Source organism: Struthio camelus, chromosome 2 (genome assembly GCF_040807025.1).
Source record: "Struthio camelus isolate bStrCam1 chromosome 2, bStrCam1.hap1, whole genome shotgun sequence".
NCBI lineage: Eukaryota > Metazoa > Chordata > Aves > Struthioniformes > Struthionidae > Struthio > Struthio camelus.
The window spans coordinates 144,818,366-144,838,227 of NC_090943.1; the positions used below are offsets into that span (position 1 = coordinate 144,818,366).

Consider the following 19,862-nt stretch of genomic DNA (forward strand, 5'->3'; position numbering starts at 1 on the left):
TATGCCTCTCAGAAAGGCTTTCAGGTGAAAAACAAACCCTCCTTTATGTACAGACCTTCATAAGGTTCTATCTCCTTGTCTCCATTGTCTAGGGAAAGTAACAAAACAAAAACAAAAAAGGGAACCAAAGCACAGGGGTTAAAAACAACAGAAATTTTATAAAAGATACAATATACACGTTCAGAAGGATTAAAAAAAAAAAAAAGGTGTATATGGCCATTTAGACTGATTTTGCACAGCATGTATAGATACCAGAAGCGGAAGAGTGAGAATACATTTGCTATCAAAAATGTGTTTCTTTTCCTCTGTTTCTAAACATTTTGGAAAATGTTTCCACTGACCAGTGCTTTTAAGAAACACTGAAAATAACCACGTTTAGAGTATCAGTAGATCACGAATCATGAAATATTTTGTTGACCTTTCCTATTTTAAGGACTATTACATCTTTCCTTGTTCCTCCTGTTTCAAGGTGCAAAGGTTTTATACTACTACTCTACAGTATACTGCATGTGAGCTCACAAGTGATCAGCTATGCTGATAACTTCCAGAAGAGCCAGAGTTTTATCACTAAACAACATACAAAAGCTCATTTCCTGCGCCTGTTGAAGTCAATGACAAAACACCTACTGAGTTCAAAAGGAACAGGATCGTGCTAATAGTTAATCCAGTAAGGTTTGTATTTGTTGTATTATAGATGATTACTGTACTGCAGATGATTCATTTCAATCAAGATCTTTGTAAATGTTAAAAGATACTAAAAGAAAATACAGTACAGAATACAAAACTACTATCACATCCTAGTTCTATGCACAAAAGCTCAAGAGCTTTAAGGTATAATTCCAAAAGAAAAAAAAAATATATAATCAACATTCATGAGCAAGTCTGAAATGTGATTAAGCAAAAAAACATACACTTACTTCTCTCCAATGTCCCTTTTGGTGGGAGCTGTGGTAACTGCCTCCCCCTTCGCCCTGCTACTGGAGTGCTTGATGGACTTGTTTGAACGGACCCGGTTCGAGGGTGTGACCTATGAGACACACATAAATACAAACCATAGCCATTAAATGACAATTTCATCCTTAAATACCTAAAAGACCTGGTAAAATTTCAAAGAAGGTTTAGATCACTTGGGACCCTTGTAGTCCCAAAGCAAAACTATTATCTCTTTTCAGAAAAAGATCAGGTCAAAAAGAGAAATCTCTCTCTGAAAAAACAAAGCAAAAAAAAAAAAAAAGCCAAAATAAGGCTAAGGACCCATAGGCTACTTGTTTGCACTGTCAAGTCAGGAAACGCATTGTGTGCGTATGTACACATGGATATAATACCCACATACACATAAAATTATCTACAGGCCAAATTCTAGGATCTTTACTCAGTTTACATTTAATTACACTTCAATTGAGTGGCAACACAATTACAGGGATTTAACTAAACAAATGAAGTAACAAACTGAGAGAGGACACTGAGATTCGATTCTTGATGTTAACAACTCCCACTTTCAGAAAGCAAAAGTGTGCGCTAAAATAAGGAGAGGCTTTACTGAACATCAACTAGACCAAATGTATTCATCTTCTTATTGTAGTACAGTTATTTAAGCTAAGAGCAATTTATAGAAATCTGCAACTGTCAATCAGTAAAGATATAGTATTGTACTCAAACAGGAATGATACAGACTATGGCACAGTAAAATGTAGTCAGAGGAAATGGTGGTTAAAATGACAGCTAATACACAAAGTTGATTCAGTCCATCTAAAGAAACTTTTTTAAAAAAAATAGTTTCATTTGATGTTTTCATGATGGTTGTTCCTTAAGGGATGTCTGATGAAGACAAACAATTTCGCATTCTGTAAGAGAAGAATGTGATAGTTATGAGGTGCTTTATGTGGGAAACCATCCAGGAATCCTGAGAAATGAGAAATCACAAACAAATGCCGTTAAATACTGTTAGTAAACAACTTACAATGGCAGCCACACCATTATATCCACAGTAGAATATAAATAGTGTGTTGGCACTGAAGGGGTTAGTATCTATTGCTACTAGTGATCAGCTAAGGATGGCAGGCGATACCAATTAGCTATTGGGAAAATAAAATGGTGAGCTGGGGAGGGGGCAGAAGGGGATTAGTCTGATCGATTTGTCTGTTTCACCTCGGTAAGGCAGGTGAAGGAGGGGCAGATCTTCCAGTCATTAATGAAGGCATCGACCTGATGAGGTTTGAGTCAGGACGCTCTGTGGATCGGGAGCGGGAGTTGGTCCGCTCTAGCACAGGATGTTGCTCTGTTGATCTGGATCTTTGATATGGCTGTCTATCTGCTGCTTCACAATTCCTGTAATGTTAGTCAAAAAGCAGCTCAGTTGACCTTTGACTTTTCTGTTACGTATAAAATATGCTGCATGATATTGGTTTGGAGAAAATCATTTTATTATGCACACTTTTTTGGTAAATTTTCTGAGTTCGCTTCTTGATAACATACAGTTTTTTTAAAGATATATGCTTTGGCTTGCTCAAAACTCTTGATAAATGGGCTGAAATGTTTTCAATGTCTCAGTAATGACTATCCATGCAATAGTCTGTTTCCTGACAATATCTGGGTAAAAAAATTATTTTGTTGATTTATGCATCCGTCTTAGAGGAAAAGAATAGCTGACATAATACCATCTCTCATTAAAGCTAAGGATCTTTTTAATTGTGCATTTTCATTGCACATTTTTACTTACAGGAGTACATTTTTACAGACTCCACCATTTTTAGAAGTTCTCTTGAACAAGTATTCACAGGGATAAACTCCACAGCAAATACCATCAAGCTCAGATACTGCCAGATGTTATAATTACCACATATTGCTGTTAACTGTATTATTAGACTCATGATATCAGTCAAAAAGTAAGCCAGGCTCTAGTAATGAATTCATACACAGTACTTGCACTGCAATTAGTAAAAGAGCTACAACATCACTCACACTTGCAGAAGTTCCACCAACTAGATAGTGTGGTTTGTGATAAAAAAAATCTTCTCACCCTCAGCCTAAAGAACAGTGCCAAAATAGCAATGGAAAAAGTCAGCATTAGAGACAGGGAAAAAGTGAACCAAGTAAAAGTGAACTTCCAGATCAATCAGTCTGGTCTTCTATTATCATAGGCAATTAATCATGCCATTACTTTTGGAAACTAATGAAGCTCCACCTTTCGTCACAGTATAATTGGTATGTTTGCAAGGAGTAAAATTTGCTAATCCTAAAATATATAAATTCATGGTAACTTCAAAATTAAAATGTACACCTTAATGAATCCACTTATTAAATTTCCACTCCTTCCAGCTCTACCTGAGTAACTGAATTGCTGTAGAATCCAAATGATGAACGCATACTCTTTAGGTCTTTTCCTTGAGCTAAGTCGCATATTTTACAATGAAGTCAGTTAATAACTGGATGGTGATCCAAGTATAACATAAACCCAAATTTTAATTATTACCAAAAAAAGAGATGTAGTGCAGCCTCATTATGAAGAGTCTTATGTTATTAACAGTATTTATTTCTAAAAGACCATACTGAGATGGAACAAAGTTTTCTCTAAGGCTGCTAACTTTGCTGAATGAGTTGATAAAACATTCATTAAAACGAATGTCTCTTCATGTTTTCCATGAGGTAGTAATTGGATTCCTAGAGAATTAGAAGGAACTCCCACAGACAGGTTCAGAATAATACCATTCACCAAGAACCTATGCCTAAAGCTCCTAACAAGCAAACACACCACAGTGAGACACATAATGGTAATTATAAGCTAAAGCACTAAGGATTGGAGGAAAAGTACAATGAGCCTGGCACAAAACCACAACAAAATTACCTCACATCTTCTTCTATCAGTTCTGTTTCTGAGTGGGAAGCCTCTTCAGCAAAAAAATCCACTGTCTCGCTTCTTTTACATTGTGAGTAAACAAAGAAACATAACCTTAGGTTTTAAATGGATGTTGCTTAGCTTAGATAACCGTTTAAGAGGGGTTTCAGTGCTACAGAAGGTAAGAAAGGAGTCAACCATCTGCATGGTGTTTAAAAATAACTTTCTTTGGCTATGAGAATAAATTTGCAGAAAAAACAATTCCTAAATTAAGCAAAATTGCAAAAAAGAATATGATTAAGGTCCAGACTGAGCCCAACCCCCATGTTGAGCACCCACATGTATAAGAAAATTCATGAGTCAATAGAGACTTTCTCTCCTCTTTTGGCCTCCCACATAGAGAGACCTATAATACCTCTACTTATTCCAAAGAGCTGGCAAGTTGCTGGTGCACACAGCAGCAGGGCGTGAGGCAGGAACTGGGCAACATGGCAAGAGGTACAATTCCTTTTTCTAGGTATCCTTCTCTCCTAACAGCAAGCAGGACATATGGAGGAACAGGTGAGCAGCGACCACAGAATGGATTCATGTAGACAGTTTGCGAGATGTTAAGCCTCTGTCCTGTATGACTTCTAAAGCCCTATTCTCTTTACCAATTGTATAAGAAGCATTTTTAGGATAGCATAGATCTGACCCATTGCCTGCTTTGGAATGGAGGAAGGCATTTTTATTGTTAGGGTCGGTATTGTTAATGGCTTAGTATGCATGTTTTGTATTCTGCAGAGCATGGATCCACCATACCTAACCATGCTGTTAAGAGATAAATGTTGCAGAAATTTTATATTCAATAGTTAATGTAATATAAAAATATATATATATCATAAAATATAAATAGTATTTACTACTGGTGGAAAACCAAATAGGAGTTCCTAGAAGTGAAAGAAAACATGGATTTTGGCAGTCAACCTTTTGCTTTTTGACCAAGCCTTGACACCACTGTTGCTTTTGCAGATGGAAGGATTTAGTTGAAACCTGAGGTGAAACTGAGTTGCTACCCTCAGGTTACAGATTACATGCTGCAAACTTCCTAATACCCTTAGCAAAAAATGGAGTGCCAGATAAGCATAGTAACAGCCTTCCACTTGAAAGCATCACTGTGTGTTTTTGTCATACTCATTTGCAGAACAATGCAACAGACAGATTCACGGTTTGGAGGAAACTAAGTATATTCTTTGTCCTCACATATTCTTTGTCCCTTCAACAGGAGACACACGCACTAGAAAATCCAGGTCTTCAGAGATGAATTGTCCCCTTTTATAGAAAAAATACCACTCCAATAACTTGCTTAGCCAGTGAAGCTCCCCACCTACCACAACATACAACTATTGATTAATGTCACAGTCCAGCCATAAGTGTGGGGCGTGGAATTTTTTAAACACATCATTGAACTGAAACAAAAGATTGTGACTTTTCAGATAACTTTCATGTGGGTTTACGTTCCCAAGTTATCTAGATGCATCTGAAAGTTCCACCTACTCTGATTATAATTCATAATGTATGAAACATTGATTTTTAAAGAGGAAAAGATAATACTCAAAGTTAAGACTATTCAACATCCACATAATGTCTTAATGTATGCTAGAGGCATTTTGTTGTTGCTAACAGACTTTTCATTAAAAACAGACAGTTAAAGAAATGTCAGAGAACGGCCTCCTCCTCTTCATATTACCAACCATAGCATCCTTCTACCTTGTTAGAGAAAATATGCACAGTAGGTGGTCTAGTCTCCTATCAAAGTGCAGGAGATTTGCGAGCGTATATCTTCCATACGCTGGAGGAACAGTAGAGCAGTAGGTGTTTACTTCTTAACCAGAGAACCATCTATCACTCTGAAATTGTTTGAGCTCTCTCTAAGGCACCATGCAGAAAAGCTCTGGGAGTATTCAGTTAAAAATTTATATTCCAAACCCATACAAATTTACATTAAAATTTTAGAGGATGAGCCCCATCGTATTCAGGAACTGCTGTAAATTCTAGTAACTAAAATATCTAACCAAAGGCGCTACAACATTTTATACTAACTACTGATTTATCTGCATTGTTTTATATTCATATTCTGGAAATTTCCAAAGCTAACAGTTTTCCCAATGCAGAAAGTAACCATTTCTAATTTTTAGTTTTTCAGATTTGTTACTTAACAAATAAAAAGGAGAGTTTTCAACAAATGAATAAAATCATTAATCTAAACTTATGTCAGAAAGTCTCATAAAAAATGAACATTTTGAAGCAGTAACCAATCATAAAAGCTCGCAACATGAACATAAATTACTTTTTTCCAGAATAACTGAAAGCAGTTTATTTGATTACTCATGTACAACATTCTTTTAACTGGGTGCAAGACTAAAAAGTAGGCTATGACATAATGTCAATCAAAAATTTAAAAGTTCTAGGTTATTGTAACAAAAAACTGAAGAAATAAAAATAGAATTGCAGTAGAATTATAACATACTATAATTCAGCTCCTATTTCATCTTCTTTCATCTAGAAATACTGAGCACAGAACAAGAAAAATACAGCAATACATTCTCTAATGATCATAATTTCAAACTCCAGCTACTATACAATGGTAATACCTGTCAGTGTCTGTGGATGGTTGCTGGATTTCAATCCTTGGACATGTTACTCTTCTACTAGCTATAGGAACTTTGCTGTTTAGTCACAGACACAAGATCGTCTGTTAGCATAACACAGATAAGCATGTCTGCAAACAAGTGAGATTTCTAGTACCAATCAAGCTTAACAAATCTGAGATATAAGTACTGTAATAGAAAATGGGAAAATACGAGGTAGTACACTGTTGAAGTATCAAGCTAAAGTAGTGACTGGTTAGCATCACTAGATCACTGAGCCAAAACTATAAGGAAACTTCATATAATACTATGTGCTGCCATAGTTTTTAAAAGCTAGGCATTTAATGTTTTTAGGTACCATTGTAAAATAAAAAAAAAATAAGAAATAAAGTACAATATTTTTTCTGCAGTAGTAGTCAATTGTGCTTTATCTATATATAAAAAAATATATATACATATTTAAATACACACACATGTATATTTTTATACCCACATGCGCACACACATACACACATTATACTACCAGGCATGTGACAACTACAGGAATGTCTACACTACAGTCATAGGAGAGAGCGGACTGTACCATGCCAGTATCTGAACCACTTTTCTACTAGCTAGCTCCGCTACACAATTGAAGCAGAAGCCTCACACTGTGCTCCAGCTGCTAAGCACAGACTGCTACACGTACAGAAACTCATTTGCTTACAGCTTGCTTGGGTTTCTGTACACGACATTGCAGTCACTTTGATGACTCAGGTGTAGACATACCTAATCATGCTAACAAATGATAGCATGATACAATTACAAAAATGCTAAACGAAAGCACAGATATTTGTATCTGTACAGATTTACTCCCCACAATATGTTTCTTCATCAACAGATTGTAAGGTAATTTAGAATAGCAGTGCCCTGCTTTGAGCAGGGAGATAGACCAGAGGCCCCTTTCAACACAAATTATTATATGATTCTACGAACGCAACGAGAGAGTTACATTAGCCATTACAAGTATCAATAAAGCCTGTAAGCAGTGTTGGTGGTCAAGTAATACTGAACTGATGTGCTGAAATAGTGCATATCCTCCCTATCTGTAATATCAGACCCTATTAATTCTGTGCATTCAAATTACGAGTTCTGCAGGAACAGAAAAGAAATGAGTACATTTGAAGAAAAAACACTAAAAATATGAAAATAATTTCTTCCTCACAGAAAGTCTCAACGTTAACCAAAAAGAAGCAGCATACTGAATGCTGCTGAGAACAAGGCTTCTTAACTTTCCAAACTCTCAGTTGTCACAAATCCTATTAATAATTGCATTTTAACGAAAGCATACACAGCACAATGAGTGCCAGCTTAACTTAAAGTATCAGTTCCCAGTATTTTACATGACAGTAATTTCTCAAAAAATGAACCTTCCAGGCTAACATTTGCATACACAGAGGTGAACCAATGAATGCAAGCAATATACATGTTGCCTTATGCCTTACGGATTTACTAGCTTGCCTTACTAACTTTCTAGCATTAACATTAATTCATATTTTTATCCTATGTTGAAAATATGAAACTTATGGAGGTATTTTTTCACTTCTCATTTAAAAGTTTGAGAGATGCAAGCAGATCTTTGCTGTAACTGCAATATGTGAAATGATTGTTTGTGCATGAATGCTTCTGGTACTTAGAAATTATACTTTCATCTATACGGAGACAGCTCCCTTTTATAGTACTTTGTATTTTACTAACTATTTCCAGCTTTTAGTATCTTTAACATTGACCCTCAATTGACACAAATCACAAAGAATCACACAGCAGGCTCAGATCTCTCCACCTCCATGAGATGACTCACTGAAGATCATAGGATAGAGGGCCTTTAACATTCAAAAGCTGGGAGCTCAAATTTCTCAAAGACAAGAGCTAAGATCCTTTTTCCCTCTCTCAGCCCAATTCTATTAGTAAATATACTGATGTATCTTTCCCAAAGAAAATAATCTGAATTTTAATAAAAATATTAGAAATATTCCAAGGTATGAGCACTCAAGCCTTATAACTTTATTATACAGTTTTGCCCACTTCAGGATATACTATTTCACCCAGTCACTGGAATGCTTAATCATAAAGACAGATGTATGAGCAATGGTAGCAACATTTGAGAGTTCTAATTAACACGTATTTCAAGACCGAAGAATAAGTGGTGTATAAGGAAATATATATGGAAGTTTTCCCCAGCAGGGCTTTAAACCTTCAAATTTAATTCAGCAGAGCACTAGGACTATAGAGTAATCAAGAGAATTAGTTCCAGGCTCAAAATTAAGGATGTGACTGAATATGCTTTGTTATACTGCAGCACTAAATGCTATATTTGAAAAGTGCTTGTTCTTTTTTTCTCAGATCTGAAATTTAACTTTATTTATACACAGAACACCATATATAATTGGTCTCTCTTTTCTAGTAACATTTTTAAGGTCTGATAATGTGATAGACATTTAATTAGTAAAATGTCACAAACAAGGCTTAATTCTACAGATTTGTGTATATCTGCTTAACTTTTAGCAATAGGAGTAGACCTGTAATTATAACCTCAGTGAAGCTGACGAGTTTTGTCACTTCACAAGGCCAGGATTTCAATCAGATCATACCAAGATAAGTAGTTATGTAAGTCTTTATTATCCTTTAAGCTATTAAATCATGAATAAGCATAATAGAGTACTGTTTCCATTAAAGGCATTCTGTAAATCCACTGCTATTAACAGATTCTGCCCCATTTCAGCACTCTTTATTCTATTAAAGAATTTTTTATGCCTTACGGTCTATTTAAATGTCATATTGGTTTGCAAAAAATGTTCTTGCCTTCTCTTCCATTTTCCACAGCTTTTTGGAGCTTAATTTAAGTTGGAACAGAGAGTACTAACACATAAAAGTTTATTTTTCAAGTTACAAATCTGTTATTTTTTCCCTGATACTACACTATACTAGCATCTATATTGTACTAAGTTTTAAAAAAGTGAAGTAAAACTAAACTGAACTATTACTAAACTAAACTAATACTAAACTAAATTAATAAATTAAAACTATATAATGTGTCTATTAAAAACAAAACCACAAACTTTTCTTAGCCTTGAGCACTTTCCACCTTTTTTATTGCTGGGTATTTTCAGTATGCTTGTGCACTTTCTCAGGAACAGTTCATTTGCACGGTGCTCCCCGTAAGTATAAATAAAGTGTATACTACTAACAATTAAAATTGAAGAGTCAGCAGGCAATGGGACACTGGCACAAATAGCCAGGGCAGAAATATGGTCCCAAGGAAGTTTCTGTAGCTGCTCTAATGTCCAGCCAAAGGACCCTATATAACCTATCCAGTGAGCAGAGAAACTTGCATTAAAATGTTGGAGGATGAATTTTGTTTTTAATCAGAATTTTTTAAGTTCCAGTTGATAAGATCACTTAAAGTCTCCTTCACTCTCTAACTTCCATAAATGGAATTGCTATATTAGCTAATATACTTTGCAAAATACGAATCACTATTTTATTTAAATAGTCTTGGGACTACAGGTCACTAACAGTTACAGGTAACTAATCCCTTATACATCTCTTTCCAATATACTGGATCTTTATACAGTTGCTCACATTCAAATGAGTACAGCTTAGTAAACCCCCAACTATCTGTTTTGGGTGCATGACTATTTCTCCAGAAAAATCACATTTACTTGTGCAGCTATAAAAGAATAAATAAAAACACAAATTTTAAACTAGGTTCACTTTTAAATTCACTAATAAATAATAATTGAGCCAAAGCAGGGAATTAATTCAATACTTATGCACAATTCACATGTTATTAAGTACCTGTGAAATTACAGCATTTGAGATACCAATTTATAGTATTATTTTGCAAAAATTAATATAAAATATTTTTGAGATTTAATTTCATTAAGGAAAAATTCCCAGTAACTCAATGGGAGTTTCACTTAAGGACTTCAGGATTTTCCAGCAACTTGGAACACACCCTATGTTTCTCTTAGTCACCAAAACATGTCACTGATAATATAATCCAGCTCCTACTTAAAAGATATGGAAGGGCAGAAAGAAGCAAGCTTTTTTCACATTCGCAAAGGAAACAAGAAGTAAAAATAAGGAAAGAAAATGTTGCAAGGGCAAAAACAAAATGAGAGAGAAGCAGTAAAGCTAGAGAACTCTGATTGTGCAGGTGTATGTAGGAACATCTGGACATTCCCTTGATCAGGAGCCAAGTGCAGCTGGGCAGAACTGAGCGTTGGTAAGCACAAAGCGCATTACCTGGGCTATGCACCGCTCACAGAGAGGAGAAAGGTTAGACAGCTGGAATTGGGATTACTCCCAAAGCTAAAAAGTATTAGGTCTCAAAGGTACATGCCCTTACATGTGCATGTAGACTGGTATTATCACTCAAAGAGAAAGCACTTTTTTTTTAAAACAGCCCTGAACATTGAGAACATATTTTAAAAATAGCTCAAACATAATCAATGTTCTTTTTATATTTGTAATTTAATAAAACAGTCTAATGCTGGAAAAAAGACTAGCACAAAAGTATGTCTTTTCTGAGTCAAGAAAGACAGACATAAAGGAAAATGTACTTCTTAAGAATAAATTTAGTGCTATAATAAAGCAATTCTATGAGATTAGAAATACATTTTAGCTCGGTCTGTAACTCTATGCTCTTTACTTACCCATAATTTTCAGCTGAACCATTGACTACATGATCTGCCCATGAACTTGCACCATTGTACCACCTTTACAACGCAGTTAAAATAAAGAAGTGTTATAAAGAAGCATATGCAATATTAGTAACACTCTAATTCATATGACATGAGCACTTCTCATTACAATTGGGAGTTTTCCAATTGTTTCCAAATCATTTTCTGTATTTCCTTCTATTTCCTCTTAGGTATGAAGAAAAACACATCTTCTTTAATTAATTAATCTTTCCTGATATAGTACTCAATATATTTCACCTTTACTATTTTCAGCAGTTTAGCCACAAATTTCAATTCCATAAAGTCTAATGGATCCCTTATTTTTTCTCATACAAAAGTTTTCATGTTTTCAATGGCTACTGTGTTTGTGAAATAAATAACAATATTTGTGGAGCTACAATATCAACTTAAAAATAATATTCTATGAAGCAATAGCATAAAATGATGCTCTTAATTTTATTAAATATTTTATCTTTTCAAATTTATTTACTTTTCAACTTGATAGGTAGTTGGTTTTCACAGTTATTTAAGAAGCAGAAGAAAATTCACATTCCACTCAGGTCAAACAATGAAAATAAATTAAATTTTCTATCTCTATTACTGTGCGCAGTATTGAACATGGGCTACCTAGCTTAAACATTTACAGCATCATTTCAGTAAAATCAGTTGGAGATCACATCAGAACATGTATAAAAACATTTTATCTTAAAGTAGAACCAGGAAGAAATCTTATCTTAAAGTAGAACCATAGAGAAAAGAAATAACGGGATGAAAAAAGCTGCCTTGGTTTCAGAAGCCCTGGGATAATCTGTTTTTGTTCCATCAGCCTGGTATGTTGAAAATATACCCAAATCACCCCATATCTGGTTAAGGACATTCAACTTCAGCCTTATCTGGAGATCCAGATTTTCAGGATCCTGCTCAGGGATAGCACTGGACCTGCAACAGTCCCACTATTCGATGATTTCCACATGACAGAGAGTGAGAACCAAGAAAGGGATTTTCAAAAAGGGACCATAGTATTCTCAATTTGAATATATCTCTTCCTTTGCTTGTAATACAGAAAATCCCAACCAGAGTCTGCACAATTAACTTTTTAACGACTTACATACACTTATCAAAGGTTGTGATGAATCTGCTCTCAGAAGTCATGGTAGGATGGATGTTTTACTTCTCAGATCTGAGGTTTTGAGATGTGTTCTCAAACTACATAATCTCACACCTCCTGATCATTATAGCAAGGGAAGGTAGTGAGAGAAGATAGTACGGAGTGCAGTATATGTGAATGTAACTCAGCTGCTCTTGTTTCTTCTACAACAAATTGGATGGTAGAGGTAATGGCATTTCTTACATGGCTTGTAGCCATGACTGGATGAAAGTTAGTTCAGCTTAGTTTAATTAGAATACAACTGGAGAAGGACAGGTATATATTTATGCTCTCTCTGATCATCACTTTCTCCAGTTAGCTAATATTTTAGGTAAGATTTTTCTGTAAAAGTGTCTTACTCTAGCCACCATGCATATATAAATACGGTTTTTAAATTGCAGTTTACTTTATGTTTTTTACAAATGTGGCTGTATTTGTTCTTAGTGATCTAATGAAAATGAACAAAATTTCTTCCTATTAGTAAACATTCCTCTCCCTATTAGTAAATATTCCTTGCTTTACTTGCTCACATACTTCAGTTGGAGATCAGATACAGTCCTAAAAATGGATACTGAAATATAAAAGAACTATTGTACAAAATGAGAGAAATATCAACTCCTTTCTTTCTTCAGATTTCTATCGTTTTGGACTTTGCCTCTCTCTCTCAATGTGAAATGCTGTTATCATGTAACTATTTCCAGAGACACTGCAAAATTTTTCAGATTACACTCCCAATTTGAGATATATTATGTCCACTGTGATATCAAAATTTACATGGAACAATAGTGCTTTTGGTCCTAGCAGAGCAAACACTCAAAATCAGCTGCAAGGCACTAGTCATTTTTAGGTCAGTAAAAGCACTAATACGTCAAAAGTTGAAACATCCTTACATGTCTCTAGATATTAAAAGACTGAAATTGAAGACGTAAATTTGTCCTTTGATTATTCATAATGACTGAAAACGTTAGCTATTAGAAGTATGTTGTGATGAAGTGGAGAAAAACTTCCAGTTATACCTAACTCATCTGTATTATTGCTTTTCCTCCCACATCTTCTAGCCAATAAACCTTTTTCAACTGAGAGCTTCCATAAAAAAAATCCAGAGTGGAGGCAAAGGAGGGCTAAAAGAAAATGAGGTATTTAAAGCTCTGGAGATTAGCTGTTCCATTTTAAAAGAAATACTGCATGAAGTGCACTGTAAATTTAAATATCATGAATCTTGGCCAATAAAAAATCTTAGAATACGCTTCATAAAAATTGTTATATCACTCAACTTTATCTATTTTATTATAGAAATAGAAATACCTTTCAGGAGTATAGGTTGTGTCGTCATAATATGTATTAGGCACTCTTCTCTCCTGCCTAGTCCTCCTGAATATGGAATAAACAGCACAGATATTTCAGACATTTTAATAGTGCTTTTTTATTATGTGTTTTCCCTTGCCGTATAATTAAGATAGTAATGAGTACATAGAGTACATTTATTTACTTTATGTTCAGCAATGTCTTCTAAACTTATATATTCATATATAAGGTCATTTTAAAGTCCTAATTCTGAATTATATTTAATCAGCAACATATTAAGGACATTTGATCAATTCACACACTTCATAGGACTGCAAAGTTACATCAGTAGGAAAACAGTATTTACGCAATTGCAAAATTTCAGCAAAAACAGCATACAGCTGTTATGAAATTTCTGGTAAAATGAGGGTCAAGAAACAAACAGGAATCAAAAGTTTCTTTCCTTAAGAGAAGCAGCACAAATGTTGCCGGAAGTAAGCTGCACATCTTGCACAAAATGTGCATAAACCAACTTGTATGGTCCTCCAAACTCAAATCTCAGAGATTAAGGGAAAAAAAATAAAATTAAATAGCATACAGCGTAGTGCTCTCAGTGATTAAGCTGAACTCTGAGAAAGAAAAGCTGAGAATGGAAGAGTTAACACAGTAAAGCTTTCAGCAGATTTTTATTTGGGAGGAAAAACCTATTCAGAAAACCTAGAAAAACAGTATATCTTTATTTTTTGATAAATTTGGGGTGAAAATCTTGAGAATATTATATATAACTGTATAACTGTACAGGACTTGTGAACTGTGGAATATAAATAAAAGGGCAAGTAAAGCCCTGCATGTCCAAAAATGATATCTTATGTATGTTTATTCTGAGTGGCTGCAACAGTGTGAGCTGGTACCAGCTTGTGCTACCGTGCTGAATATTAGATAGCTGAATATTACATGAAAGGGTCAACCAAAATTTGAATAGAGGGCTGGACAGCAGGGAGCTCTTGAGAAAGCACTGGGACCCAAGGGCAATGAAGTCACTGTGGCCACACATGTCCCCTACCATCTTTCTCAAGCTCAAGCAAACTATCCTGGCAATGCTGCCTCTGTTTCCTTTTGGAGGGCAATAGCTGGACTCCTTCAAAAGGAAGGAACTATTGCCAAGGTAAAATGATGACAGCACCATGGCCTAAGAAGGAACTCACAAGTTAAGGTTTTTGATAGTGTAAGATCATCCTAGAACATCAAAGAATATCAAACTAAGATAAGACAGTAAGTGAAGCAATCATCAGTACAGAAAAGAGCAAACACAACCTGTTAGCCAGCTCTGTGAAGAGAAACAAACTGCTAGCGAAGACTGCAGGAGTTAAGGGGCTAGCTATGAATGACTATAAGTAGTGAAAGGAGCCATGAAAAACAAAGAAGGTAAGTAATCTTGACTGATGTATCTGTATGACATATTTGCTCGAAGGACATCCACACTGGCAGCTACATAATGTCATATAAGACAAAAATCTCTATTTCAGATGCAAGACTCTTCCCTGAATATTGGACATTACAGAACAATGTTTACTATTTTGATAAACAGTGGAAAATATAAATACTTATTTTACATATTTTAAAAAGTGAAAATAAAAAGTGTCAAGAGAGGAGATGATTGCTTAATATCAGCACGACACTGATTAAGCAGAAGGGACTAAGAAGACAGGACTAAGGTCTTTCTTGCATTATAAAAATAACATATTTTTAGGTAAGCATTAAACTAGATAAAAAGTTTAAAGACAGACAAGGAAAGATGGTTTTAAAAAATCTTTCATATATTTCCAAAATACAAAAAAAGGAAGAGGAAATGACTCAGGGTGTCTATAAGGATAATGAGGAATAAGACAATGATTATCCTTTATTTGGTCCTTAAATACCTGGAGAACGGCTTTCAGAGTATGGAAGGACAGAAAGGGTGAAAAACTACGAAAAGTCATAGTGATTATCAAGTACTCATAGTAGTTCTTATCTGGTGACATGACTCATTTAGCTTGAATACTAACGTACACAGGATTCCAGAGGACCAGAAAGTCCTTGATCAGAGTCTACAGCCCCAGGATTCCCAAGATACTGCTCTGACACTTGAAGTGAGTAAGAAACGTTCCATTGCATGTAGGATTTTTCTTTCAGATTTCAGCAGGAATTAGCTGTAATAGGACTCCTCAGAAATAAGGCCCCCAAAAAGATCTACTGCATCTCACCGCTAAAATCCCAGCTTTTTCTTCTTTATGTACATACTACCACTTTTGCTCTTTATTGTCATTGTTTCTAATTTATGTTTTGAGATGAAGTTTTACAGAAACTAAGATAAAGATTTGCAAGGCAAGATCCTCAAACTAAGACAATCTGATAATAGCTCCAACTTTTGGCACTATTTGAATAGGTACAGATTCAGATAAACTAAGGCAAATGTCACTATAACAGTATATAAAAATTAAATATTGAAATAGTATATACATGGGTACCTTTCTTCACATATTTTCAGAAAAAAAATAAAAATCCCTCTCATTTAAACTCTCTGCACGTGTAGTGAGCTATTAAATATACTGTTTCTTCAAATTAAATTTTACATAATACAATATAATTTCAAGACAAATGTTTAGCTGAGTTAGAAAGGTTATAAGGTTTATTACATTACAGCTTTGGAGAATTTTTAAAAGACAAGTTTTTTTAGAAGGAATATTTTCATGATATTATAACAGTTCTGGATTCCATTTTGTTTCTGTATCTAAAGTCAGTTTTACCCGTACAAAAAATATGTTTTTTATAGGTTTGAATCCAGAGCAACACTTAGTGAAATTCTCAAAGGAAATTATATCTAGATGGCAGCCATGAAGTTAATATACAAAAATTCTTTAGTTCTTCCAATGGAAAATTGTACCTTGCCTGTCTTGTAAAGCAATGGAGGTATCAACCATTACTACTATCTGAGATTAGAAGCTATCACTATTTTAATTAGCTAACAGTTTATCTAACAGTTAAAGATATGAATCTTTATATAACTCTTCCTGTTGATACACAAACGTGAACTTTTTTCTAATTTGAAATATTTGATGAAAATACCATAATTACACCAGTATTTTTTTGCATCTGCAGTACAACACCAGCATGCCTTACTAAGTTTCTTAAAAGCCACTGTATTTCATGTATAATCATTTCATACAAATTATTATGGGCTTAGCTTTCCTCTGCCATATTTTCCTTATATGAATAGGAATTCTGATGTTCTGTAATCACACATAGCTTTTGCGTATGTATACTTCTGTAGTTTAAGTATTCATAAACTACAGAATAAGCATCATATAAATATGTATAACATAAATAACACTTGCACATTTCACTCTATTTTTCAGTTAATTTCAAAAAGACTTTTTCTGTGTACTTTGCGGCAGATAGGCATCTTCTCATTATTCCCAAGAGAAAAATAAGTACAAAAAGCACTTCAGAAAATCCCATCAAAAATAAGAGTTGTACAAAGACACTTACACAAAATATACATATAACTCCATTTATGAAACTGACTTTTATAAGACTATTCAGTTTCTCTTTGGATTTAGCCATACTCTGGAGCAGTCAGTCTTAGATGCATGCAAACTCCCAGAATATCATAAAATATCCTCACTGTATGTGTTTCTCACTTAAAACATTGGTCACATTCTTAGTTTGGAAATCAAACGCAGTCCTGTCAAAGTATAAGGGGTAGAATAAACAATATGCTCCACACCAATTATACCTCTCAAGATCATAGTAAGCACCCTCAGAATAGGTACGGCACATCTTACGGGAGCGAAGCAATCTGACTGCATCTTCACAAAACAGAGGATACATTGAGTGATCCTTGCTGCCAAAACATAAAGGGTGAACACAATGAAAAGCAACACAAAGATGAAATGAGGATAAACATGAAAAGGAGGAAAATTCAGCAACAGAACTAAATACTGGAACAGAACTCAACTGGAACATCAGTGAATTTAGCAAAATTACTTTTAAAAAATTAAGGTCTATTAACCTGCAGCTGAGGTTATGAGAGAAGTATCATACTTCAGGCTTATCTGCCGTAACCTCTAACACAGTCATATTTGTATTACATTTTGAATATGAAAATTAAAGTATCAGAAGTTGTGTTGGTTGATTTAAATAGCTTTCTTTATTGGATTTTTAAGAGATTGGAATGATATAAATATAGCATCATTCTGCACCTTCAATTGCAGACTTTTGGCAGTGAAAATAAAAAAGAAGCAAAAAGCTAAGAACTACCCAGTGATTTTCTACTTACTCTACTAAGAATATTGATGTTGATATTTATTCAACACTTCTAGGTTTTCTACCACTACACATTGACTGATAAAGAGAGAAGTGGACATGAACGTACATACAGGTACATGCATTATCCACACAGAGTCACACAGAGGAGAACATGTACCTGGCATCTCTGTGATGGTGATCTGAGGACTGAGTATACCGGGAACGAGGCAGAGTAACATAATGACTGAATACATGGCGGAAACAAAAATACAAATATGAAACAATAAGATGGAGAAGGAATACATATCACACGACAGAAACATAAAGATTTGAGAATACAGGGGCTATGAAAGCACTGTATAGAGCATTGAAATGATTAACAAAATTATAAATCAGATATAGAGTTCTAAAGAAAAAATTACCTAAATGATTCACACATTTATTCTGAAAAGCCAGCAAGAGACTTTGGATCAAAAGGATAGCTAAAATTTGGGATCTTTTAAGTTATTTCAGTTAGGGCAGAGAAGGTATAAATCTCCAGCTGAACAGAATCTCAAGAAGTCATATCGCCTGTTCCCTTGCCTGAAAGCAATGATAACTTCAATACTAATATCATCTTTGGCCAAGGTTTACTTTGTCTGTCTGAAAGGCTACTAGTGTTAGGAATTCTGCAATATCTCCACATAGCCATAGCAATTAATTTATGCATTTATTTGGGGGGAAATGGAAAGTTCCTGCAGAATGGAAAATACATTTTCTAATCAACTCTAATTTTTTATAATGAACCACCACCCCATGGTGGACATGGACATATCCACCTGTGTGGCTTTGTAAAAGTAGTAAGCAGAGAACTAAACAATGTAGGAATTGAATATATCACTGCACATTTCAGTATACCTAAAGCTTGACCATATTTAGAAGTGATATGTTATTCAGATAATAGATGAATGTACAGGAAAGCCCCAATGTCATTTAAATAATATATGAAGCTATGTATCTGCAACAGAGTATGACAGAAAAAAGGCATACATTTGAAAATAATGAAAACAAAGTATTTGCCTTTTGTTCGTATTGTGAGAAAATTTGTCAACATTTTTGTAATTTGTTATATCTTGCTTTATATTTGTTATTGCACCAGGAACTCCTCAAATTATCAATGCTTATTGTAAAAAGTGAACAATATTATTTCTCTTTCAATAATACTATATGCACACAGTACAGGAAAAAACAGTTTTGAAAACAGTATTTCACTTTCAAATTACAAGAAATTATAACACTGCAAGAAAGAATCCCTGGACTACAGCCCCTCGGAAGTTGGGGTATTTCAGAGCAATGTCCAAAAACAAAAGCCCACGTTAGAAGAGAAATTCAAGTCTGTAAACAGCATGGAAAACCTCACATTTCTCCTGTGCTTTTAGTTCTCATTTGTTAATTTTTTTTACAGTTAATGATTTTCTAATAATGAGACACATATTTACATATAGCTATATTACCTATATGTATTATCTTTGCCTCTTTTGCACGTGGATACAATGTAACATCAGCCACATGTAAATGTTCTTTATAAGCATATTATATAATCATATGTAGTACAAGAGATCTTTGTGCTCACTGCTTTCCAAATACATGCCAAAGCACAGTCTTCAGTAAAAAAAGCTTTTAACTTAAGTCCCTGATTATGTAATTTATACTTCGCAGACAGATCGTTACAAGAACAAGGAAGCCTACACAACTCAGTAAGGCTCAATTTGCCACAGCATGCTGAAAATTGGAAGATGAGATCCTAAGAAGGACTTAACAATTAAGAAAATAACGGCAGAGCTGCACTGCAGGCTGCAAATAGCGTTTCAATCTTTGAACTAGGGCACAGACTTGAGTACCAAGCGCAGTCTACCCATAACAGCCTGGCATTCAACATGCTGCCAAGAAGCATTATAAACTAATTCCACCATGTT

The 19,862-nt window shown here is 34.6% G+C and overlaps 1 protein-coding gene across 22 annotated transcripts in view; it reads right to left on the reverse strand.

The window, feature by feature from the left end:
• RIMS2 (regulating synaptic membrane exocytosis 2) overlaps positions 1-19,862 on the reverse strand; it is a 482,918-nt gene that overhangs the window by 137,648 nt on the left and 325,408 nt on the right. For 10 of the 22 annotated variants that reach the window (XM_068932847.1, XM_068932851.1, XM_068932850.1 and 7 more), the window contains 5 exons: positions 13,642-13,707; positions 11,163-11,225; positions 2,149-2,328; positions 918-1,027; positions 56-88 (listed from right to left, as the gene is read on the reverse strand). In XM_068932847.1, the coding sequence (XP_068788948.1) occupies positions 56-88; positions 918-1,027; positions 2,149-2,328; positions 11,163-11,225; positions 13,642-13,707 (452 nt within the window). Of the gene's footprint in view, positions 1-55; positions 89-917; positions 1,028-2,148; positions 2,329-11,162; positions 11,226-13,641; positions 13,708-17,395; positions 17,504-18,085; positions 18,152-19,862 lie in introns of all 22 variants that reach the window. The other 12 variants (XM_068932860.1, XM_068932863.1, XM_068932867.1 and 9 more) reach the window with 6 other exon arrangements.